This window comes from Homalodisca vitripennis, chromosome 8 (assembly GCF_021130785.1).
Source record: "Homalodisca vitripennis isolate AUS2020 chromosome 8, UT_GWSS_2.1, whole genome shotgun sequence".
In the NCBI taxonomy this organism is placed as follows: domain Eukaryota; kingdom Metazoa; phylum Arthropoda; class Insecta; order Hemiptera; family Cicadellidae; genus Homalodisca; species Homalodisca vitripennis.
This window is the reverse complement of record NC_060214.1, coordinates 128,702,631-128,729,876: the sequence shown is the minus strand read 5'-3', so window position 1 is coordinate 128,729,876 and position 27,246 is coordinate 128,702,631. Positions and strand designations below refer to the sequence as shown.

Here is a 27,246-nt window from a genome sequence, read left to right as displayed (position 1 = left end):
TAGACATGTTGTACAGAAAAAGTTAAAGCGTACTATATTTTTACGATACCACACTTCAAGAGCTATATAAAATTACAGTTTGCTATTGCACAAGACTAAGGACTTTTTGAAGAAATAATGGAATGAGTGAAAACTCTGTCCCTCACCTTCATGATGGTCTCGTGGCAACCACGGCAAGTAGACCGACTGGACTTGGCCAACTCACATTTGAACTGCTTGTTGCCCCCGCCCCCCTTCTTGGCCCCGCCAGCTCCCCGCTTAGTGGCCTTCTTGCCCTTGCCATTGACCGCCTCCACCTCCGCTCCACTGGCGATACTTGCAACTGTTTCACACATCAAACAGACACAATTAACGCATTGACTGCGGTGTACAAGCACATTGAGAGTAGCCGATTTCACTCAGTATAGAGCTGCAGTACTACAGTGACTCATCCCCATACTTGTCCCCTGAATACAAAAGTGTAAAATACAAATAACAAATAGTTTCAAAACGCAGCATTAAAAGACAGAATTTTTACAATTGTTAGGGGTGAGAAATTGTACATAAGTATGGTTATCACAAATTAAAACCATGAAATAAAATAAAATGACAATAAGCAAGGTGGTACTGATGAGTTTTCCAAGAATCTTTCTCTGGCTACTTAGAAACCCATGAAGCAACAACTGAGACAAATCTAATTAACCTCAGAAAAAAAATAATAGTAATATATACATTTTAACTTTCTTGCTAAAACGTGCTTAGTTTACAATTAACAAGAATCATTCGTTGTGTACACAAATAACTTACCTTTCTCTCTAATTTTCTCTTGGTCATCCCAGCTTAGGTTTTCAAAGTTCTCAATGTCCCCCACAGCTTTAGGTTTTTGCTTTGCAAAAAAGCATATGTAATGATACCATTTTGGTATAACCCCATCAAATGAAGGTGACTGCATCAAAACAGAACAGATAGTTAAATCATTTCAATTGTTGAACCATAAATATTCTAAGTTATTTCATATAACAAATTGAAGTTGTAACTGCATAATTAATTAGCTCCTTAGGATGAAGAAAAACAAATTTCACACTGCCATTAAACATTTTAATTTGAAGGGTTGGACAGCTGCACAGATCAAATCCGAGTTGGATGAAGTCCATGTGGGTTCTGCATCAACATCCAAGACCATTTACTTTTGGATCAATGAGTTTAAATGTGGTCGGAGAAGCACAGAAGATGAAGCACTCTCCGGTCGCCCTGTGGAAGTCACCACACAGGAAACCATCGATTAGGCTACACATGTGTTAATATATGTCACATGATAACATTTCTTATGAGTGTACTCTGTCACTGTATTGAATTTGCTAACACTCAGTCAATAAAACTAAATATCAAAAAAATTAACTACAGAAAGCAATTTTACAAGATGTTAAATTTACAAACACACTCAGGTGAGTTATAGTTTTTTAATATATCAGATTAACTTACGATACTAACATTTAACAAGAATCAAGAATCTTTATTAGTCATAATAACATTATTAAAATGCATTGACATCGTCACCAGAGCTTCAATAAAATATTAAATCTAGATACATTACATTAAATGTCAATTCCAGTGAAAACCTGACTGGCCAGATGAAATAACAGTATACTATGTATAACTAAGCATGGACAATCAACAATAAATCTATGTATTAATAGATTTTAGAGAAAATAAATTAATAACATTGTAATAAAATGGTAAACATTCAAGAATAAATAAATAAATAGTACAATAACAGACAATTTAAAACAGTAACATTTAAAACATTTATGTGGGCTACAATACAGATAGGTTTAAAAATTAAAAAGAAACATCTATCACAGACAGTGTCAGGTATTCATCTATACTATAAAAAGGTCTAGTTAACAGCCATCTATACATCACTCATTTGAATTTACTAAGACTAATGTTATGACTGGTAAGAGGTAGTTTATTAAACAAACGGATACCAATAAAAGAATACGTAGATTGTGTTTTTACTTAATCTACAGTAGGGCTGATCTAAATATAAGCTGCCTCTAGTAGGATAGTGATGAATGTCATTTCTAAGAGAAAAGTTGCCAAGATTCTGTTTTAATTTAATCAGACATGAATAAATATAAAGGTTGATAACAGTTAGAATACCTTCCTCTGCAAAAATAGGTTTACATGTAGTTAAGGAGGAGACTCCTGCTAAAATTCTAACAGCCTTTTTCTGTAACAGTAATACTTTATGAATATCATGACTGTTACCCCATATGGTGATTCCATACGATATGGTGCTATGAAAAAAATGCATAATATGCGGATTTAAGATAATCTTTGGGAACAAGTTTCTTTAGGTGGCGCAGCAAAAAAATTACTCTTGACAGCCTACAACAGACACTCTGAACATGGGGTTGCCAAGTCAACTTAGAATCTAAAGTTATACCCAACAGTCTTACACAGGACTTTAAATTTAAATTATATTTCGTTAGCGTAAGATTTTTACAAAGAGAAAATAAAATATTTTGTGATTTATTATCATTTAGTAACAGACCATTAGATGAAAACCAGTGGTTAGCTTGGTGGAGGACATGAGTTCTCTCTACAAACAAGGTATCTATATCGTTACTTATACAATAAAAACGTGGAGTCATCTGCAAAAATTACTGAGCCTCAATCCACATTGTTAGGCAAATCATTTATAAGAACTAAGAATAAGAATGGGCCAAGGACCGATCCCTGTGGTACACCACCCTTAACTGAAGCTAACTCAGAGAGTGTGTTGTTGAAGTACACCCTCTGAGTGCGATCAGACAGGTAAGTTCGAAAGAAGTTTAGCTCAACACCATTTAGGCCATAATGTTGTAATTTGTTAAGGAGGATGTCATGTGGAGCACAGTCAAAACATTACATAGATTAACAATTTAATCTATGTGTATTTGCATGTAGTATCGATTTATCATAATACCACTAGGCTTTAAAACATTTAAGAAGGTAATTGCAAAAAAAAAACATTATCATCGTTATAAAATTGGATATTCAAAAAAAGTGGTCCAATGTACTTTGACAATTTATTACAAACAGACCACTAAGTTTGGAATCAGGACTCTAACCTTATTAGAAAAACAGACTTTATTTGACTAACTTTGAAAATTACATATGCCATTAGGGAGTACTAGGAATGTAAGAGGTCAGAGTAGGCTACCAACTGCATACAACGATAATTTAAGATTTGTTTGGTTTTCTCCCTCTTTACCTTCAACTTTGCAACAGGTTCTACCTCTATGGTGAAGTTTGATTGTTGTTTTCTCCTCTGTACTTTCGGTCTTATTTGCCAATAAGCATTACATTTTCACATGTGGTTATTAAATTATTTTGTCTTCTTTTGTAATTGATTAGATTTTGCTGCATAGTGGATTTCAAAATAAAGACATCCTTTTTGTTTTGATATATTTTATATTTTTAACAATGAGCATTATTTAGGCAATTTAATCTACTTGCAAGTGAGTACAGCATATACATTCTGACGGTTGCACTTGAGTATGCATTGTGCTGGTAACAGTTGACTGAGGAGTAAAAGCACCACCAACTCTTACACATAACATTATCAACATATTGTCACTAGACCAACATTCCGACGGTTGCACCCGAGTATGGACTGGGCTGGTAACAGTTAACAGGGGAGTAAAATCACGTCTAACTGTTACACATAACGTAATCAACATATTGTCACTAGACCAACATTCCGACGGTTGCACCCGAGTATGGACTGGGCTGGTAACAGTTAACAGGGGAGTAAAATCACGTCTAACTGTTACACATAAAGTAATCAACATATTGTCACTAGACCAACATTCCGACAGTCGCACCCGAGTATGCACTGGGCAGGTAACAGTTAACTTGGGAGTAAAATCACGTCTAACTGTTACACATAAAGTAATCAACATATTGTCACTAGACCAACATTCCGACGGTCGCACCTGAGTATCCTCTGGGCTGCTAACAGTTAACTGGTGAGTAAAAACACAACCAAATGTTACACATAAAGTTATCAAATTTTGTCACATACTGAATTAGAATTTGTAAAGCAGCACTGCAATTTTTTAATACTAATTTTCTAGCCTAACCTAACTTTTCTAGGCGTTCAATTTTGACTCACAAAATTAAGCAAACAACCCAAATACAATTTCCTATTCTCTTAAACAGGGACACACTTCAGCTTGGTGGAATCAAGGTATAGGTATGGTATTATATATCCTGAGGGATCACCACCTCCAACACTTTTTATTACATTATTCTGCTTCAGAAGAAGACTTTAGAGGTAGTCTGGGGCATTGAGCAGTAACAGCTGTCACCATCAAGAGTTTTACAATCAAAGTGAGGAAATACTTTAGTAACATTTAACAAATGTTAAACTTAGTTGTTGCCAATTCTACCTATTAGGCCTAAATGTGCGCTGTTATTTCAAATATTTATTTTGTAATTTTTGTAATACCTGGAGGCTACTATTTTTGGAAGTTTTTTCCACTGGGAACCTAAACTATATTATTAGAAAAACAGACTTTATTTGACTAACTTTGAAAATTACATATGCCATTAGGGAGTACTAGGAATGTAAGAGGTCAGAGTAGGCTACCAACTGCATACAACGATAATTTAAGATTTGTTTGGTTTTCTCCCTCTTTACCTTCAACTTTGCAACAGGTTCTACCTCTATGGTGAAGTTTGATTGTTGTTTTCTCCTCTGTACTTTCGGTCTTATTTGCCAATAAGCATTACATTTTCACATGTGGTTATTAAATTATTTTGTCTTCTTTTGTAATTGATTAGATTTTGCTGCATATTGGATTTCAAAATAAAGACATCCTTTTTGTTTTGGTGTCGCCATTACCTATTTTGAATTTGAGTTTCCTTGAGTTTATTTAAAACATTGGAGCTACTTTCTATAAGTGTATTAGCTTTACCTACACCAGTATGTGTATTGGGTGCTCTGTTTGATTGTGTTAAAATGACAAGTTCAGATGTTGTGTCACTTTTAGTTAGAATTTTAAATTTCTTTTTTTATGTAACAAATGTAGTGTCCATTGTTCTCTATACCCTCCTCTTCCTCATTAGATATTCTACAAGTTGGTGATTACTGTTATTTCCATATTACTTTTATTTATGAGCTTTTTTCTTACTTTTCTTTGGTTATATTTGTTATTTTTAGTTTAATTTAATTGTAATTGTGTTATTGTTTCTTGTGTAGGCCAGTTGGCTCATGGGTACTTTACCTTTCTGACGTCAGATTATGTTGGACTTACTGAGCACTCACATGATCTGAGCACGAATATAAGTACTATCTCGAGAATGTTTTACTTTTTTTCCAGAGGTGCGAGGTGGCGCCACCAGAAACCCGCACTGATGGCCAAGGCATTTTGGATCAGTACTTTTCCAACTTAATTTCTGTTATTATTTAGGCTATCATCTATTGTACTACTTTCCAATACTGTTTTTAATTTAAGTTAACATTTTGATAAATAATGTGAAGTGGCCAAAATAAACAATTACAGGAAAGGCATTTGTGTTACACAAACAGTAAAATGATTCCAAAACAATAGGCATGATTTATTTATTTATATACGGCATACACCATTTTACAACAAATGTTAAATCCGATTCAACAAGAGATAAATTATCTTATAATACAGTACAACAAGCAATAATATATTTAAAGATAACAAGCAACAAATAAATAACACCAACTATATGAACAATTAAAAAAATTATGGCAATAATCACAGCAACGATTTATGTGTGTGTGGGGGGAGGGTCCGCGCGAAGGGGGCGTGAGGGTTGTGTGTGCGTATAATATATGTATGCGTGTATAATTAAGTATTTAACCTGCAGTACAATATGAAGTTTCGACAAGTAATAAGGTATCTTAAAATATATAATAACAAGCAATAAATACATTTATAATATTTAACAAGCAATAAAAAACAAGATAACAAGCAATAACAAGCAATAATTATAAAACTTCTTATTACAGTACAATCACGATGCCAGAATGTGTAGAGAAGAATCACTCATGCACTCAACTTTTGTCATCACACTGATATGTAACCCTCTAAAGGCGTCCCCAATCACTCATCACTAACTCCATCATTTGCAGTAAGAAGGCGCACGGGCTTGGCTATGAAATCGAGCCACACCAGGAGAGAAAAAGTCCACAGATTCACCTAGGCCTATCTCATTGCCGAGTTGTAAATTGGGGTAGACTTTAATAAGCGGCCTACACTCGTTATTCAATTGCTATTATCGATTGTTTTTATCCATAGAAATAATTTGATATTACAATTGATTTAACTTAGCATATGATTTGAACTTATTAGTTTTAGTAATTTTAATGTAAACAATACACAGCAAAAACTATATTTGTAAACTTTGAAACTAGCGATGAATATGAGCAAAATATGTGAGATATTTCTCACAAGTGACTGTTTAAGTGGCTTCAACATGTGGATTTGGCATCTGGTAACCGATGGGAAGAGTTCTTCCCTCCATTTCACAAAAGTGGTTACTCGTTGATACCAAGCTGGGCAAGTTGTAATATTGTAAGGTTTCTATGATATCTAAGTCTAGGCCATAGTTGGTTTTGTTGTTTTGTAAAGTTATTGTTAATTATCTTGTTTATAAAATTGTAATGTACAAGATTCTTTGGGTAGGGTACAATAAGCGGACACGGTTTTTTTATATCGAAGAATCATCGAAACTTGCCAAAAAACAATCGTCATGGTCGAACCACAAGACATGGACTTGACTACAACTTACCTGCTCACAGGACCGCTCTGTTCGCAAAGAAACCCTCATATGCTGGAGCTAGACTATATAATGCTCTACCTATCGAGCTCAAGACAATTGAAAAAAAAAATCTAAAAAAAGGACTGTATTCCTGGCTTGTGAAGAAATCAATTTACACAATCAGTGAATTCCTTGAACATCCAAATAGTCGCAACAACTGTTAAAAAACTTACAAGGAACTAAAGGCAATTGATTTCCATTACATTGTATTGATTTTCATTTATATTATTTTGTATTTGACACCTGTTCTAAACTTGACGTTTATGAATAAAGCTTTCTGTATTCTAATATTTGTATCTCAAATCCTAGACTATCAATCAATATAAAAGTAGGCCTACCTATAGTCCTCAATAACAATCATGTTTTCAAATAAAATATGAATTTAATATGTACAGTGATCAACAAATTATTATAACCAAAATTAGGAAAACTGAAGACGACCATATTTGTTACTCACCCAATTACAGTTGTTTCTTTCCCACAAATTTCACATAATGGGTTTTTCAGGTACGAGTCCAACATGTTGAAGCCACAAAAAACATGTCTTATTACCTTTCAAAGCAATGTCGTGTAGTGTCCACTTATCGTACCCTACCCGATTCTTCACGTTACGGTTATTTATAACTCTTATTTTATGTGATTTTACATATCAAAGTGGAATAGTATATCGAATTGGGGTAGGGTACGATAATCAATTGATACTGATTAATTATTTTGAACTATTAACTTAAATAATCTATATCAACAGCTTTAAACACTCTAAAATAATACACGTAGGATAATATTTCAATTACATAAGTAATTCTGATTATTAAAAATGGCAGTCAATTTTAGAAAACTACACGACGTTGCTTTTTCGTGGCTTCAACATGTTGGACTCGTACCGAAAAACCCATTATGTGAAATTTGTGGGAGAGAAACAACTGTAACTGTGAGAAGAGTAAATATGGTCGTCTTCAGTTTTTCCTAATTTTGGTTATAATAATTTGTTTGATCACTGTAAATATTAAATTCATATTTTAATTTAAAAACATATGATTGTTATTAAGGACTATTAGGTAGGTCTACTTTTATATTGATTGATATTCTAGGATTTGAGATGCGAATATTAGGTATCGATGACTATATTCTTCAATATAAAAAACCGGGTCAGCTTATCGTACCCTACCCGTAAATTACGCTCATAACCAGCATCCTTCAAAATTACTAAGTACAAAAAACCATCAGAAGTAGGTTTGTAGTGAGTGACCCTTCCAAGATACCCTATTGTGTTGTTAAATTGATTTTTTATTTGAAAACACAAGTCCTAATTGTATTGTGAGAGTTTCACTTGCAAATTAGCCTGTTTGTTTATAGTTTTGATTTTCAGTAGAATTTAGGCCTAATGATCATGTACCTAATTTGTTCTGGCTAATATAAAAAAACACCCATAAAAACTAGTATTTGAAAATAACCTTGAAATGTTTGAATCCATCAAGTGTTGGTAATGACAGCTCAGGATTTAGTTCCACAAAGATTCAATTAATCAATGTACAGAATAAAATCTTACCTGAACCACTGCAGCAATCCTTAAGGTATCTTTGTTTATTTTAGCTTTGCATGCTTTACAACTACTGCGGTCACTTTTGGCATATTCTGCCTTATAAGGAAGAAAATCAGCCATTTAATGTTATTTGCTTTACAGAGAGTATGATCTTTATGAATTGCGTGTCTTTAGTATGTAAAATGATAACTTTTCCAATTTTAGGAAATTATAGACAAATACATAACCAATTTCTTCACTAGTTCACATACACACACCACTCTCTATAGTCTCGAATCGAGCCAGAAACTAACTGCAGTGTTTGCAACCGCCAACCGGCAAATCGGCAATTCGAGTCGAGTCTCCTAAGTTCACCACCGTCAACCGTGAAGTTTAGCGTCACTTTATCGTCCAGACCGTCTAGTGCATCAATGTTGCAGTCATCAATCTGAAGGCGTTAAACAAAAATTCAAAAACTGAGATAAATTGTATAATACTAATTATAAAAACGATCTTTCACAAAATCAACACAGTTTTTTGTATTTATTACTTTCCACAAAGGTTTCCCATTAAATGTGTCCATAAATAAAAATCCCAAATATAATAAGTAAACCGTAGAATGTATCGTAAAATGGACGTTCTCTAATAAAAGTCACATCCTGAGACTTAACCAAACAAGTGCCCGCAATGAAAAATTTGTACACAGGTGCTCAATAACCTGAATGTTAATATACCAACAACAAAAATGTGGTGTCGGCCGTCAGAGGTCCTATCGTCTAAATTAAATGCACCGTTAAAGGGGCGTTCTCGTATAAAAGTCACTCCTGAGACTAAACCCAAACAAGTGCCCGCAATGAAACCTTGTACACAGATTTAGACGATATAATTTAGACGATAGGGACCTCTGACGGCCGACACCACCTTTTTGACGTTGGTATATTAAAGTTCAGCTTACAGAGCATCTGAATATAATATGTGTCATATTATATTTGGGATTTTTATTTATGACACATTTAATGGGAAACCTTTGTGGAAAGTAATAAATACAAAAAAAACTGTGTTGATTTTGTGAAAGATCGTTTTTATAATTAGTATTATACAATTTATCTCAGTTTTTGAATTTTTGTTAACGCCTTCAGATTGATGACTGCAACATTGATGCACTAGACGGTGTGGACGATAAAGTGACGCTAACTTCACGGTGGTATATGAATGATCAAGTGGGCTTTGCTTTGTGTTTAAACAACATGAAAAAAACAAGTACAACAAATAACCTAACCAAAATAAACAATATATTAATACATAATTACAATCATCGTGTCGCTCAATTTATTTTGTGTAGAGGTAGTGAAGGTTGTTATTCGACAAAAATGTGATTGTGTGATGAATTTAATAAATTGTGAAAATCTAAAAAACTATGAAGAAAAGAACGTACTGCTGACAATACCCGGCCTTTCAAACTATAAGTATTCCATTTCCATAACCCTTCTATAAACCAGAAAGCCTTATTTTTTTATGATTTTCCCTAATTATTAATTGATTACATTTTTTAATCTAGAAAGATTTAGGCCCATTCCATTATCATTGAATTTGACATTGAGTTAAAATAACAACTAATCTTTAACGGACATAGGATGAGTTTTGGAGCTCTTATCTAGATTAAAATAGGGCAGATGTTCGCTTTACCCACTTAACAACATTTGTTGTTTTTTCATAAGAAAACGTTAGTAAATAATAAAAAAAAACAGAAGGTTTAAGTTTTGGATAGGCCGAAGGCGAATTTAAATTCACATTATGAAGTAAAAAAACAACAGAATGTCTTTTCTGTCCATTCTTACACAATAATAAGTAGGGGGAGACTTTAATAAGCAGCCTACATTTGTTGTTCTATTGTTATTATCGAACAATGCGATATAACTATCCAACTTTTATGATATGTAAAAATCGTACATAATAAAAGTTATAATAAATTACAGTAACAAGAAGAATCATGTACATTAAAATTTTAAAAACATTAATTTAACAATAAAATTACAAAACCAACTACAGGGATATCAATGAGTCCTTATATTATTTATAACTTGCCCAGATTGATATAAATGAGTAACCGCTTTTGTGAAATGGAGGAAAGAATTCTCTCAATAGGTTACCAGGAGCCAAACCCTCATATGTTGAAGCCACATATGATATAAGTAAAATCACGTCACTTATATCTCACATATTTTTACTTATAATCATCGCCATTTTCAAAAGTCTCAAAATATTAGTTACCTATTTCTTGTTGTTTATTGTTTACATCAAAATTACTATAATTAATTAAGTTGAAATCATATGCTAAGTTAAATAAATTGAAATATCAATCTATCCCTTCGGATAAAAAAGAGTCAAACCATTCGATAACAGCAATCAAATAACGAGTGTAGGCCACTTATTAAAGTCTACCCATAAGTTAGTACAGTAAAAGTGCTCTAATTACACTAACTTTTACTTTGAATATGCAGACGGTAATTCTAAACAATATATGGGTCAAACCTTGATTTTTCTCATATTACAATATAATGTTCCAATAGTCAATTAGAAAAGGAAATGACTAGAATTTCTTGCTGGAAAGCAGTTATAGGGAGCAGGCAACCGCCAGACGGTCATATATTGCTTAGAATTACCTATTAGTGATCAGGGGCACTGACGAGATCTGGGCTTCAAATTTGGAACTACTCGAGTCAATTTTTTTTCTAAAAAGAGCGCGAAGCGCTGCGCAGCGGGCAGGCATCGTGCGTGATTTGGGTATATATTGAATTAACGCATGATGCCTTCGCGCTGCTTGCTCTTTTAGAAAAAAAATTAACTCAACTGCTTTCCGGCAAGAAATTCTAGTCATTTCCTTTTCTAATTGACTATTGGAACATTGTATTGTAATATGAGAAAAATCGAGGGTTGACCCATATATTGCTTAGAATTACCATGCAGACAATTTACTAAACAACGAATACTAATCTGTCTGGAAAATCAAAGTCAAATATGTCCTTAAAAGTTGCACAACAAAGCAGTAGAATAAGCTATTTAACCATGGAGTTAGATACTGTGGCCAAAATTACAAAACAAAAAGTTGCTAACAGACTCTTAATATTATTTTAAAATACATTTGGAAGGCCTAGATCTATTCTTTCTGCTCAAATTCTCGTGTGAATATTGAGAACTCTGTTATCCCCTTCTCTTATAGTCTACCTGTTGTTTAAGAATTTTATTTCATTTTAGCCTTTGAAAATATATTGTCCTTTCTTAGTTAGATTGCTTTGGTTAAATCTATTTAATTGAAATGGTTAAGTGTAGGCCTAAGAAAGAGCCAAGAGGCCATAACTTCGCCTTTTTGTATATTGTAAATTGCAAATAAAGACATTTCTATTTCTATTCTACACACCTCCTTAGTTTGTTAAATCTTCTCCCACACAGAAACCCTGATTATTCCCAATCCTCTAGATCTATGGACTAATTGAGATTTAACCTGAAACTAAAACACTTGGGTAGAGTACAATAAGTGGATCCGAATTTTTATATGAACTATTACACCCACTGATATAATCAACTAATAGTAATTAATTTGTACATTAACTAAATCATATATACACACTGTACACACATTTTCATATTCTTGGACACAATTTTTTCCATGACTTCTCTTAAATAAAAGATATTTAGTTGCAAACAATATTTGCAAACAAAATGGACAGAGTTGGCTGGAATAACCAGACCATATGTGGGTAGGACATTTGTTACTGCGAGTTCGCTTCCTCTACTGCTGGGTTTACGAACTGACATCTGTGGCGTGGTGTGAACGAGTTAAAACAATTTTTGATTGGAATAACTATCTTCGTGAGGTGTGTGCGTTTTTCTGTGGAACAAAAAAAATGGTCGTAGGATTGGAGAAGTTGGCCGTATTGTCGAAATAGACGAAAGTTTGTTTACCAAACAGAAAAATAATGCGGGACGTGTCTCTTGCCGCAACAGTGGATATTTGGGGGTTTATGCCTGGGAAACAGGAGGCAGATTTTTGGTTCAAGTTCCGAATCGTGGATCTAAAACCTTAATGGAACAAATTCAACTCCACGTTGAACCAGGAAGTACAATTGTTTCGGACTGTTGGAGAGGTCACAAAACGGCCGAATTAGAAGCAGCAGGTTTTGAACATTTCACCGTTAACCATCGATACAATTTTGTCGACCCGGAAACCGGGTGCCCAATACTCAACAGGTTGAGCGAATGTGGGGTTCAGCTAAATGGCGTAGTAAAAAAACAACGAGGAACAGCGCAACACCATCTTGACTCATACCTAGCTGAATACATGTTGCGGTCGGCAGTTGTGGCTGAAGGCGGAAATCCACTACACTCACTCATTCTTGATATTGCTGCATTCTGGGAGTCACAGGAAACCCATTAATAATTGATAATCGTTGTAAGTTTGTAACTTTGTAATTAAAGAGTTGTTTTTTCGTTCTATGATGTTTGTTTCTATAAATTTATATTTTTGTGTTCCTCATACTGGTGTGGGTCGGTATAATCCCAAAGTAACTTAAATTGTTGCTCAAATTCACCTTCCACAAGTGAGCTTCTTCACACAAAGTTGAAAACTGAAGCTGACGTAGGATCTGAATGGAATCAGTGAAACTGACCTCTGAAATCTCAGGTCTATGCCTACCATGTAGACAGTGAGTGACGAAAATAGTAGTCATCTCATTGTGTATGTATTCTTAATCCTTGAACGCAATTCAACCAACAGTAAAGAATATAGGTTACATCAAACTAGATTCCATTATCTAAAGCCACACGGTGAAAAGATTTTCTAATCATCAGGTGTGCAATTGAACAATTGTCATAATGATGTAACTTTCACAGTAAGTCAAATAAAGTCTAGTCTGTTCTTTCTCATAATGTAGTTTTGTAGGTCTCAGTGAGAAAAACTCTTCCAAAAATAGTGGCCTCCGGATAAACCCAAGTACCCATTATTTTGACATGCATTATATGACTTAAATCCACTCACAGATAAAGTGATAAGTGTAGATAGCTATGGTTTTATTTTTGTTCTGTTAACATATGATCAAGAACTTTAGGAAAACCCCTCAACGCACTTAGTCCTTTAAAAAAACTATTGCACTGCTTCCGAAGTGCAGGATATTCAGGATGGATAAGGTTGGATTTGAGGCCCCTTCTGTCACAATCTCACGAGGGCTCAGGCACTCATGGAAGAAGTGGTGGCCAGCTCTGTTCTAGTCGGAATAGGTAGGGGAAGTCACATTCCCCCAAAAACCTTTAATATTAAGGGAGTCCTACCTACTCCAAACATCCTCCACAGTCAACTAGACTATGGACCAACCCTCCCTTTACCCAATTATCTCTACATATGCCGATATTGTGCTGTCCAGATTTAAGTAGCACATCGGGTTTTGTCGTACCCAGCGCCGGTACTACCGAATATTATAAACTCACCAGGAATGACTGTTCTGAGGAGAATTATGGTTTTAATTTTTAATAGGTACGAACTTAGTTAGGATAAATTAGCTTTAAATAAATTAGCTGCTTCTATATTGTTTTGTAAACTAATTAATAGATATATTTTGTATTTACAGCTCATCAAATTTTGAGCTTGACTGGAATAAACTTTCAGCGTCGCAGTATAATTGTAAGTAGTTCACTCCAGATAATAACTACTAACAGGTAAATTCAAAGTTAACTATAGGTATAATATGTTTATCATAATTTACTATTAACTCAGTCAAAAGATGTTCTTACTTTCAACCTTACATTAAATAATAACCTTCTTTCAGTATTTCACAAAATATAGAAACATTTTGTTGAAAACAAAACTTGATTAAGTTTAATAAAACTATCTATAGAGACAAATCCAAAATATTAATAGTTTCCGGGGTTTATTTTTATAATTAACTTGATTGTTCTATTGATTTTATTATGATCGGTTGTGCTTATTATTAGGATATTCACTGTTAACCTGTACAATATTTTGCTTCATGTCATATATATATATATATATACTAGAACCAAGCTCAATTATTGCAAAAGCATTATAAAATAATTTGACTGAATATAACACATTATATTTATCCCGGTGTAGGTAATATTTTGTTTGTGTAACTTACAATTTGAAAGCCGTTTAAACCAATAGACGAGACCTAAATAATTACTTCCTGTTTATTTCTCTTCAATCCCGAAGATTTCTGCACAAGTGAAAGGTACAAGGTCTAATAATTCACATGTTCTTGTCCATTAATGAGCAAATTTTTAACCAAATATTGGGGAAATAAGCTGTCAAGGTTTGTTATCAAATTACCAAATTAATCAGAGAGTATTTTAAACCCTCAACGTTTAGTAAACAAACAACACGCGGTAGCTGTCTTCACTATGAAACTACAGTGAACTCATCAATCAAGGCGCAAACACTTATGACAGAGGTCCAAAGAAGTGCTGACATCTAGTAAACAACAGCGTGCGGTAGCTGTCTTCACTGTGAGACTACAGTGAACTCATCAATCAAGGCGCAAACACTTATGACAGAGGTCCAAAGAAGTGCTGATATCTAGTAAACAACAGCGTGCGGTAGCTGTCTTCACTGTGAGACTACAGTGAACTCATCAATAAAGGCGCAAACAATTATGACAGAGGTCCAAAGAAGTGCTGATATCTAGTAAACAACAGCGTGCGGTAGCTGTCTTCACTGTGAGACTACAGTGAACTCATCAATCAAGGCGCAAACAATTATGACAGAGGTCCAAAGAAGTGCTGATATCTAGTAAACAACAGCGTGCGGTATCTGTCTTCACTGTGAGACTACAGTGAACTCATCAATAAAGGCGCAAACACTTATGACAGAGGTACAAAGAAGTGCTGATATCTAGTAAACAACAGCGTGCGGTATCTGTCTTCACTGTGAGACTACAGTGAACTCATCAATAAAGGCGCAAACACTTATGGACAGAGGTCCAAAGAAGTGCTGATATCTAGTAAACAACAGCGTGCGGTATCTGTCTTCACTGTGAGACTACAGTGAACTCATCAATCAAGGCGCAAACACTTATGACAGAGGTCCAAAGAAGTGCTGATATCTAGTAAACAACAGCGTGCGGTATCTGTCTTCACTGTGAGACTACAGTGAACTCATCAATAAAGGCGCAAACACTTATGACAGAGGTCCAAAGAAGTACTGACATCTAGTAAACAACAGCGTGCAGTAGCTGTCTTCACTGTGAGACTACAGTGAACTCATCAATCAAGGCGCAAACACTTATGACAGAGGTCCAAAGAAGTGCTGATATCTAGTAAACAACAGCGTGCGGTAGCTGTCTTCACTGTGAGAATACAGTGAACTCATCAATCAAGGCACAAACAATTATGACAGAGGACCAAAGAAGTGCTGACATCTAGTAAACAACAGCACGTGGTAGCTGTCTTCACTATGAGACTACAGTGAACTCATCAATAAAGTTGCAAACAATTATGACAGAGGTCCAAAGAATTGCTGACATCTAGTAAACAACAGCACGTGGTAGCTATCTTCACTATTAGACTACAGTGAAATCATCAATAAAGGCGCAAACACTTATGACAGAAGTCCAAAGAAGTGCTGATATCTAGTAAACAACAGCACGCGGTATCTGTCTTCACTGTGAGACTACAGTGAACTCATCAATAAAGTTGCAAACAACTATGACAGAGGTCCAAAGAAGTGCTGACATCTAGTAAACAACAGCACGCGGTAGCTGTCTTCACTATGAGACTACAGTGAACTCATCAATCAAGGCGCAAACAATTATGACAGAGGACCAAAGAAGTGCTGACATCTAGTAAACAACAGCGTGCGGTAACTGTCTTCACTGTTAGACTACAGTGAACTCATCAATCAAGTTGCAAACAATTATGACAGAGGACCAAAGAAGTGCTGACATCTAGTAAACAACAGCACGCGGTAACTGTCTTCACTGTGTGACTACAGTGAACTCATCAATCAAGGCGCAAACAATTATGATAGAGGACCAAAGAAGTGCTGACATCTAGTAAACAACAGCGTGCGGTATCTGTCTTCACTGTGAGACTACAGTGAACTCATCAATAAAGTTGCAAACAACTATGACAGAGGTCCAAAGAAGTGCTGACATCTAGTAAACAACAGCGTGCGGTAGCTGTCTTCACTGTGAGACTACAGTGAACTCATCAATCAAGGCGCAAACACTTATGACAGAGGTCCAAAGAAGTGCTGATATCTAGTAAACAACAGCGTGCGGTAGCTGTCTTCACTGTGAGACTACAGTGAACTCATCAATAAAGGCGCAAACACTTATGACAGAGGTCCAAAGAAGTGCTGATATCTAGTAAACAACAGCGTGCGGTAGCTGTCTTCACTGTGAGACTACAGTGAACTCATCAATAAAGGCGCAAACAATTATGACAGAGGTCCAAAGAAGTGCTGATATCTAGTAAACAAACAACGTGCGGTATCTGTCTTCACTGTGAGACTACAGTGAACTCATCAATCAAAGGCGCAAACACTTATGACAGAGGTCCAAAGAAGTGCTGATATCTAGTAAACAACAGCGTGCGGTATCTGTCTTCACTGTGAGACTACAGTGAACTCATCAATAAAGGCGCAAACACTTATGACAGAGGTCCAAAGAAGTGCTGATATCTAGTAAACAACAGCGTGCGGTATCTGTCTTCACTGTGAGACTACAGTGAACTCATCAATCAAGGCGCAAACACTTATGACAGAGGTCCAAAGAAGTGCTGATATCTAGTAAACAACAGCGTGCGGTATCTGTCTTCACTGTGAGACTACAGTGAAACTCATCAATAAAGGCGCAAACACTTATGACAGAGGTCCAAAGAAGTACTGACATCTATTAAACAACAGCGTGCAGTAGCTGTCTTCACTGTGAGACTACAGTGAACTCATCAATCAAGGCGCAAACAATTATGACAGAGGTCCAAAGAAGTGCTGATATCTAGTAAACAAACAGCGTGCGGTAGCTGTCTTCACTGTGAGAATACAGTGAACTCATCAATCAAGGCACAAACAATTCTGACAGAGGACCAAAGAAGTGCTGACATCTAGTAAACAACAGCACGTGGTAGCTGTCTTCACTATGAGACTACAGTGAACTCATCAATAAAGTTGCAAACAATTATGACAGAGGTCCAAAGAAGTGCTGACATCTAGTAAACAACAGCACGTGGTAGCTATCTTCACTATTAGACTACAGTGAACTCATCAATAAAGGCGCAAACACTTATGACAGAGGTCCAAAGAAGTGCTGATATCTAGTAAACAACAGCACGCGGTATCTGTCTTCACTGTGAGACTACAGTGAACTCATCAATAAAGTTGCAAACAACTATGACAGAGGTCCAAAGAAGTGCTGACATCTAGTAAACAACAGCACGCGGTAGCTGTCTTCACTGTGAGACTACAGTGAACTCATCAATCAAGGCGCAAACAATTATGACAGAGGACCAAAGAAGTGCTGACATCTAGTAAACAACAGCGTGCGGTATCTGTCTTCACTGTGAGACTACAGTGAACTCATCAATAAAGTTGCAAACAATTATGACAGAGGACCAAAGAAGTGCTGACATCTAGTAAACAACAGCACGCGGTAACTGTCTTCACTGTGTGATTACAGTGAACTCATCAATCAAGGCGCAAACAATTATGACAGAGGACCAAAGAAGTGCTGACATCTAGTAAACAACAGCGTGCGGTATCTGTCTTCACTGTGAGACTACAGTGAACTCATCAATAAAGTTGCAAACAACTATGACAGAGGTCCAAAGAAGTGCTGACATCTAGTAAACAACAGCACGCGGTAGCTGTCTTCACTGTGAGACTACAGTGAAACTCATCAATAAAGGCGCAAACACTTATGACAGAGGTCCAAAGAAGTGCTGACATCTAGTAAACAACAGCGTGCGGTAGCTGTCTTCACTGTGAGACTACAGTGAACTCATCAATCAAGGCGCAAACAATTATGACAGAGGACCAAAGAAGTGCTGACATCTAGTAAACAACAGCACGCGGTTTCTGTCTTCACTGTGAGACTACAGTGAACTCATCAATAAAGTTGCAAACAACTATGACAGAGGTCCAAAGAAGTGCTGACATCTAGTAAACAACAGCACGTGGTAGCTATCTTCACTATTAGACTACAGTGAAATCATCAATATAGTTGCAAACAACTATGACAGAGGTCCAAAGAAGTGCTGACATCTAGTAAACAACAGCACGCGGTAGCTGTCTTCATTGTGAGACTACAGTGAACTCATCAATATAGTTGCAAACAACTATGACAGAGGTCCAAAGAAGTGCTGACATCTAGTAAACAACAGCACGCGGTATCTGTCTTCATTGTGAGACTACAGTGAACTCATCAATAAAGTTGCAAACAACTATGACAGAGGTCCAAAGAAGTGCTGACATCTAGTAAACAACAGCACGCGGTTTCTGTCTTCACTGTGAGACTACAGTGAACTCATCAATCAAGTTGCAAACAATTATGACAGAGGACCAAAGAAGTGCTGACATCTAGTAAACAACAGCACGCGGTAACTGTCTTCACTGTGTGACTACAGTGAACTCATCAATCAAGGCGCAAACAATTATGACAGAGGACCAAATAAGTACTGACATCTAGTAGAAAGTATCAGAACTACTTGCATGATACACAGTTATCATAGATATGATGTTGATACCCAATATTACGGCAGACAACAGAATAAAACAGTAACATTATAATGATGCATGGTAAGTATAATATTATTATAACAATGTGTCAGTAGGACACTTTTAGGCAATCACTGGTGAACGTCAAAAATTCCCAAGAGTAAATTTAACGCGAACATTTGTTCCTTTCAAGATAGGCCTACAATAGAATTAAATTAGGTGAAATAACAAGAAGATAAAATATATATATATATATATATTTTTTTTTAAATCTGAGAGTGGCATTACTGAAACCGAGACAAAATATTTTAGTATGCCTGTGGTTTTATTTGAGACTCTCACTTAGAATATTCCAATTGGGATAAGCTCCTCACAAGTAATGAGTGAAATGTTTAACAATATTGTTTTGATTTTTTACAGGGTTTTGTAGAACTGACTATCGTCCCACTGAAAGACAACTTACGATTCATCAAACTCAATGCAAAACAGTGTCGAATCTACCGAGTATGTCTAAATGATGTCTATGAAGCTCCCTTCCAATATTTTGATCCTTTTCTCGATATTTGCCAGGGAGAAAACAATGAGTAAGTGTTACATTTTGTTGTCAACATGTTAGGATAAGTGACTACTGATTTTGTTTCTAGACATACCAAAAAATTGTAATTCCTGGTGTAAAAAATGTCCAATAAATGTGACTTGCGATCTGATCTGATATTTGTGACACAGACGATCTCTGGAACAGTTCTCGCCCGCCCACTTGTATGCAGCCAACCAGATAGACCCGGACCATGCTGCTGGAGAGCTGCTGATCAGTGTGCCGGCAGAGGCCCAATGTGCGGTGCAGGAGGGCCGAGCTGTACGTGTGGGGGTGGAATTCTCTTTAGAACAGCCACAGGGCGGAGTCCACTTTGTCATTCCGGACTGTGAGGGGACGCTAGCCGAGGTATGTTATCGTGATGTCACCATTAGTTTATATTTATCGAAACATAATCTTAACCCCAAAACCGGCCATCTATTTGAGGCGTGTTATTTTCACTCAAAACATTTTTTTTTATATTTGTTTTTTTCAATGTACAGTGTTAATCTTGGATGTTATTTTAAAAAGTTTTGTTTTACATAGAGAAAAAACTATTTCTTGTTACAAAATTGTTTTTGTGAAACTGAAATTTTTTAATTTCTATTGACAATATTTCTAATACAGCAAGATAGCCAGTAAATAGTAAATACATTTATAAGTAACTAATTGCAAAACATTAAAAAAAGTAAAATAAAATTATGCTATAAATTATACATCAATTTATAGATAACAAATTCACAGAAAAACGTGAGACTCATTCTTTGGGTAATAAAAATAATTTACTGAATTTTTTTAATGTTTGGATTAATTGAAATCAGGTTAAAACATAGCTGGCATTGGTATATGGTTTGATATCAGATGAATCCTTCACAGCTCACTAATAGATCAATCAATTTTCAATTTAATTCAATTCAAAATCATAATCAATAATCCTTCCATTGTCAAAAACAAACTTCAAACGAAGGAATTCGCACTTCGAGTAAACTGCTGTGTCTTGTTAATAGAGAGGAGCGCACATGTTCCACCTACCAGTATGAGAACTCATCTCGGCTCTGGTTCCCCTGTGTGGACAGTTTCGCCGAGCCGTGTACGTGGCGACTGGAGTTCACAGTGGACGAGAGTATGACAGCTGTTTCCTGTGGAGACCTGATAGAGGTGGTCTACACTCCCGACATGAGACGCAAGACCTTCCACTACATGTTGACCACACCCGCCTGCGCTCCCAACATAGCACTAGCTGTCGGGTATGTACAGTCTTACATCTTGTATTATGGCCAAGCAATATCCGCCACAGTTGCTTCATATGAGTCCCGTTATTTACTCCAGATGCAAACATCATGGTGATATTGTAATTCTACTCATACATTGTGTTAATATTACTGTTTATGGGAGAAAACTTAGTAGGAGAAGTAGATACAATTAAGTTTCTGGGTTTATCAATTGATAAGCATTTCAATTGGAATGAACATATCAATAAAGTTCTTTCAAAATATCTTCTGGACTGTATGCACTTAGAATGATGTCACAACTAAGCAGTTTAGAAACATTAAAACAAATTTATTTTGCTTTTGTGGAATCTCATAATATATCATTTGGTCTAACCCTATATGGCGCTTCATGGAACAGTAACTAAAATAATATTCTAATTTTACAAAACAAGGCCATTGGAATAATATTAAAATTAAGTTTTCAGCATTCTGTAAAAGAATATTTCCAATCATTTAGATTTGCTACTGTTTACACGGATTGTACATTTATCAATTGATAATTCATATTAAGGGCAATTTATACCAACTACCCAAAATGTGGAGTCCCCACCGTTATTACACAAGAAATAGTCAACAACCAGCTTATAATAGTCATAGACTAGAACTGTATGCCAAGAAACCTAGCTATGCAGGAATTAAGATTTTTAATCATTTGCCATGTGAGTTTAAAAACGTAGAAAACAAAAACACATTCAAAAATGTATAGTTTCATTCTGTATAATTTGGTAAGACTATTTATCCATTAGGAGAATTTTTTTCATAATTTTGTGATGTGTCTGACAAAGATAGCCTTGCTATTAAAAGGCCTCACAAAAATAAAAGTTTTAAATATTGGTTTATGTGTTTAAATTTAATTAAGATAACAGTAGCCAATACAAGCTCCATCTTCAACATCGATTTCAGTTTGATTATAGTTAAATTTGTTTGTATTTTTAAACTGTTATTATTAAACTTGTGCCTGCTGCTTCCCAAACAAGTGCAAGTTTTTACTTTTATTGCTGTATACTGTATTTATATGTATTTAAGTGAGATAAATAAATACATTTATTATTTGTTATTATTTTTACATGTAATTTATACAGTGTGAATGAATTGTGCAGGCCATTTGAGATATTCGTGGATCCATACATGCACGAGGTAACTCACTTCTGCCTGCCAGGACTCATGCAGTCACTCAAGGTGTCAGCTCGTTACATGCACGAGGCCTTCGAGTTCTACGAAGAGACTCTGGCCAACCGTTACCCTTATCCTTGCTACAAGCAGGTGTTTGTTGACGAGACTGATGTCTCTGTGGCTGCCTACGCTACTCTCAGCATACTTAGGTGGGGTTATGACAAGTTTCGTTTGGGTACGTCAACTTATGTTCGTGTAAGTTCAGGCTATGCAATGTGATTCAAGCTTGGCTATGCAGAATGTAAGAATATGCATAACACATTGAAGTGCCAAAAATATCCCATGGAGCTGAAAATGGTCGTTTTGATATTAATTACATTTTAAAGGTAAACATTTTATATGAACCTGAAAATTCTTTACAAAACAAAAATTGATTGCCCCCATTGTCAGAGGTGTCCTTCATGTAGACAGCGAAAGTAAGAATATTAAGGTATTTGAGTGTGGGGGGTATTTGGGTTAGGGAGTCACAGAATCATGACTCTTCAAGTTTATGGGCCACAACACAGGGTCAAATGTAAAATCTTGCTCTGTAGTAGTTAAAGATCCTATATAGGCTACTATGTATAGGCCACAACACAGGGGTCAAATGTAAAATCTTGCTCTGTAGTTGTTAAAGACCCTATATAGGCTATCATGTATAGGCCACAACACAGGGTCAAATGTAAAATCTTGCTCTGTAGTTGGTAAAAGACCCTATATAGGCTACCATGTATAGGCCACAACACAGGGTCAAATGTAAAATCTTGCTCTGTAGTTGTTAAAGACCCTATATAGGCTATCATGTATAGGCCACAACACAGGGTCAAATGTAAAAATCTTGCTCTGTAGTTGTTAAACACCCTATATAGGCTATCATGTATAGGCCACAACACAGGGTCAAATATAAAATCTTGCTCTGTAGTTGTTAAAGACCCTATATAGGCTATCATGTATAGGCCACAACACAGGGTCAAATGTAAAATCTTGCTTTGTAGTAGTTAAATACCCTATATAGGCTATCATGTATAGGTCACAACACAGGGTCAAATGTAAAATCTTGCTCTGTAGTTGTTAAAGACCCTATATAGGCTATCATGTATAGGCCACAACACAGGGTCAAATGTAAAATCTTGCTTTGTAGTAGTTAAAGACCCTATATAGGCTATCATGTATAGGCCACAACACAGGGTCAAATGTAAAATCTTGCTTTGTAGTAGTTAAAGACCCTATATAGGCTATCATGTATAGGCCACAACACAGGATCAAATGTAAAATCTTGCTTTGTAGTAGTTAAAGGACCCTATATAGGCTATCATGTATAGGCCACAACACAGGGTCAAATGTAAAATCTTGCTCTGTTGTAGTTAAAGACGATTGAGGAATTGCTTTATATACAACTTGAGTTTCCACCTATTTAGCCATAAACCTACTGTCGATTTCTGAGTCCTTGTGGTGTTCGATGGTTTCATTAAGTTGATATTTTGTTGTTTGTGCTATACTGTTGTAGTGACTTGAGAATGTTCAGCTTCTACACTACTAGGTGTACTAGTTTCAGAATCATCTTTTCAAAAAACTATATATTTTTTCTGTTTTCCTTCTTGTTCCCTGCTGCTTTTCTACACTTTCTCTAGAACTGCTTTCCTATAAGAAGCTCCTCTTAAGTGCGTTCTACTGTCACTTGTTTTCTTTAGAAGTTCTGGAAACGTAAACAGAAAAATGTAATCCACAATAAACTACACAATGAATGTTTGAGAAATTGTTATTTATGAATCTTTATACCTAGTTTTTATTTACGAATACAAACAAACGCAAAAGTAGCACATAATTTCTACTTCTTTAAAAAGGTATTATCAGTATAAATGTTTGAAATCTGCATTAAGGTAGATAGATAACTAGTATAGTTTCATTTCTGTAAATACTGAATATGCTACAAGATGGAATTTATCATGAAATAAATTTATTCCTGTCACGTTTAACCCTCCAAGTGGTAATTAAATCACTTTGAAGTGCTAGGCTGTTTTGAAGCAAAATACATGGTTTCTTAAAAGCCACTTTTTAGATACAAATATACATTCAAAGATCATGTGTTATATATGATTCTTTTCAGAATAACATGCTTTAGAAAATAAAGATAATTCAAAACTCTTACTACTTTTCTCTAAATAAAGTCTTGATGAGTAATAGATATTTGTTTTTATTTCTTTTTTTTAGGTGGTGAGGTTGTAAATGCAATTTAAAACATTGTTATAAATATTTCAAAATATACAAATTGTTTCAAATTTCATTGCGAACAATAAAAATGTCACTTCAAAGCCTTTTGAACAAAAACTACACATACACAAAATATAAAAACTAAAAAAATGTTCCGCACACCAAAATTTGCACAATGGACACATTCAAAGTAAACAGTTCTCAAACAATATTGGTTTGGATGTACATATAACCTCACAAAAGCAAAATGTCTGTTATAATAATTATGAATAGTAAAAAATCTTATTATGGTCCTTTTGTTTATATACATATTTACATTTGACTAAAGAAAACTTAGTCAGAGTCAGATTCTAATTGCTGCGCTACCCTCTTTCTTCTACCTCCCCCTGCAGGCCTCCTGAAGTGTTCTAAGGCACTGTAGCAACCATGATGAACACCACAATCACATCCAGGGCACCAGTACCAATTACGTGTTTGTTTTTGAGAAGTAGAACATACAACGCACACAAGAAGTTTCACGCCAGTCAGTCGCACCAGGCTGTGGGCACCATCTCCAGCTGATTGGCGAGCATGGCAACAGTTGACAAAATCAGCTGACTGTTATTTTTCATTCTACTCTAAGGCTTACAAAATAGAGCCAATGCGTAGAGAAATCCCTCCTATGTTGTACTATGAAAAATTATACAATAATTAAATAAACTGTTTTACAGTAATTTAACAAAAACGAACATATTGCAGAGTGCGACAGTAGCGCTTGGAGGGTTAAGAATATTTTATGTGAGCAGCTGACCATTGTATTTGTGTGAAGAAAAAGATGTATAATACATGCTGGATATACTACTTTTGTAGGTTTTACAAAATCTTTACAAAATGCTTGTATTTTTAAAAACCCATTGCCAGTACAAGACAGTGTTATTATTGCTAGTTCTAAGATTTTAGACCTAACAAAATATGCTTTGCAAAGGATTTTAACCCTTTGTACGTCGCTAATAAATCCATTGATTTCCCTATCATGCCAAGACATCTATAATAACTTTTAACTAGTCCATAGAGGATGCAAAATTGGCACATAATGCAGCGAAAAATAGAAAATAGTAAAAACAAATGTAAGACTGCTTGGAACTTAATAAAAGAAAATACAAACAACTCTCCGTCTAAACCAGACATAAATATCACCCCCAGATCAGTTCAACAACTTTTTTATTAGTTCAGTTAAGCAAATAAAGGATAGTAATGAAAGGCCTAATATTGATAGTATGAGCTTTATTATAAATCACCATATTGAAAGAAAAGATTTCACTTTTATAGAAGTCTCAACTGAAGATGTCACTAAAGCTGTCAAAAGACTTAAAAACTCAGAAAGGAAAGATATTTTTAATTTGTCTAATAATTTGTTTAAGAAAATTTGTCATACATTTTTGAAGCCTTTAACTGTATGTATTAATAAATGTTTGAATGAAGGGGTTTTCCCTAAGGAATTGAAACTGTCAAGATTGTGTCCAATTTTTAACCCTCCATGCGTCCACTGTAACACCTCTTGGCGTCATAGCCATTTTCTACCATTTGTAAGGGTTTTTTTTAAAAATATAGAGCTGTCATATTTACTAACAAAAAACCATGCATTGTTATATATCATTTTATTTAAAAATGAATAAGATTATATAAAAAAATAAATGTAATGTCCTTACCTTGAATTTTATTAAACTTTTTTATTTGCCTTGAAAATGTAATTTTTTTTTTTTTTTTTTTTTTTTTTAACTTTGCGCCCCCCCCTAGAAAACACACACAACCAAAAAGTTAAAAAATCCAAAATAGCCTTTTTGTCCACAATTTAGTCTTCTGTTAGAAAATATAAAACACTTAGATCATTATATATAGTTTTAGAATAATTACAACTAAAAAACGAAAACTATGTACAATCTTGGAAAAGGCTGATATTGCTCAGTCAGAGGAACTGCTACTGCTCTCCCGTCGCCTTCTCTTTTTTCCACTCCTCATGGGCCGCCAAAAGTGTTTTTTGTAAATGGTAGCACTTGGGATGCACACCACAGTTGCATCCTGGACACCAGAAGGTGGATCTTCCTTTATTGCAAACAACACACTTCCTCATTTGGACCCCAGGAAGACGCTTCCAGTCGATGAGGATCAGGTCCAGCGTCACCAGCAGGTCCCTCAACCACAGGCTCTTCACTGGCAGCAAGAGTGTCCACGATGCTTACAATGAAATTTCTCCTGTCCATGGGCTTGTCAGTGTTTAGGGAGTATAGAACATAAGCGTTGAAAAGAGCCAAATCAAAACAGATTGAAAAATATTTTCTTCCAGTACTTAGTTTGTTCTGGCGGTTGCAAGTAGTGTGAAACACAACACTTATCGCTTACATCCACACCTCCCATGTCCTGATTATTATACTTATGAATGAGAAGAGGTTTCATCCCTTCCAGACCTTTTTTGCTTCTTATCAGCTGATCCTCTGCATGACATGCAGTTGTCAGAGCAAACACAGGCTTTTTACCAGCTCTCTGCTTGAACTTGACAAGCAGTAAATCTCCTTTCCTAAAATATATGGTTTCTCTGGCTCCAGGTCTGCATTCTTGACAGCTTTGGGTAAAAAATTTAGAGTTTTTATTTATGGTACCTGTTAAAAAGGTTTTTCTGTACAACAGACTATTTGCTAGTGGAATTTTTGTATAGAACTGGTCTGTAAACAAATGGTAGCCCTTGTCCAAGAGTCCACATTTTATCCATAATATTCATCACAACTCTTTCGTGTGAACAAGACTGGTTCATTTATATCATTGCGGTGAACTGCTAGATAGTCAGTTCCACTATAAAGTTCAACACGCAATACATAGTTTGTTGAGCTATCGCAAGCCTCAAATTTTTTGATCCATATTGTTTATGTTTTTTGTTAGGAAGATACTGGATGAAGGTGCAACCTATTCTTCATCCCAATTAGGCTTTCATCAATAC

The 27,246-nt window shown here is 35.4% G+C and overlaps 2 protein-coding genes across 2 annotated transcripts in view; one reads left to right on the top strand and one right to left on the bottom strand.

Annotated features, from left to right (window-relative positions):
• The window catches only part of LOC124368392 (poly [ADP-ribose] polymerase), a 46,134-nt gene extending 37,628 nt beyond the window's left edge, over window positions 1–8,506 (bottom strand). The window contains exons 1-3 of the mRNA XM_046825696.1: window positions 8,375–8,506; window positions 787–925; window positions 147–322 (exon numbers count right to left, since the gene is read on the bottom strand). Of these exons, the coding sequence (XP_046681652.1) occupies window positions 147–322; window positions 787–925; window positions 8,375–8,488 (429 nt within the window). The 5' untranslated portion in view covers window positions 8,489–8,506. The remainder of the gene's footprint in view (window positions 1–146; window positions 323–786; window positions 926–8,374) is intronic.
• Window positions 8,507–9,559: 1,053 nt separating this feature from the next.
• Window positions 9,560–27,246, top strand: part of LOC124368371 (transcription initiation factor TFIID subunit 2-like) — a 69,786-nt gene continuing 52,099 nt past the window's right edge. Inside the window, 8 exon segments of the mRNA XM_046825655.1 lie at window positions 9,560–9,567; window positions 9,771–9,809; window positions 13,967–14,021; window positions 19,488–19,651; window positions 19,794–20,010; window positions 20,649–20,672; window positions 20,674–20,888; window positions 22,013–22,234. Of these exon segments, the coding sequence (XP_046681611.1) occupies window positions 9,560–9,567; window positions 9,771–9,809; window positions 13,967–14,021; window positions 19,488–19,651; window positions 19,794–20,010; window positions 20,649–20,672; window positions 20,674–20,888; window positions 22,013–22,234 (944 nt within the window).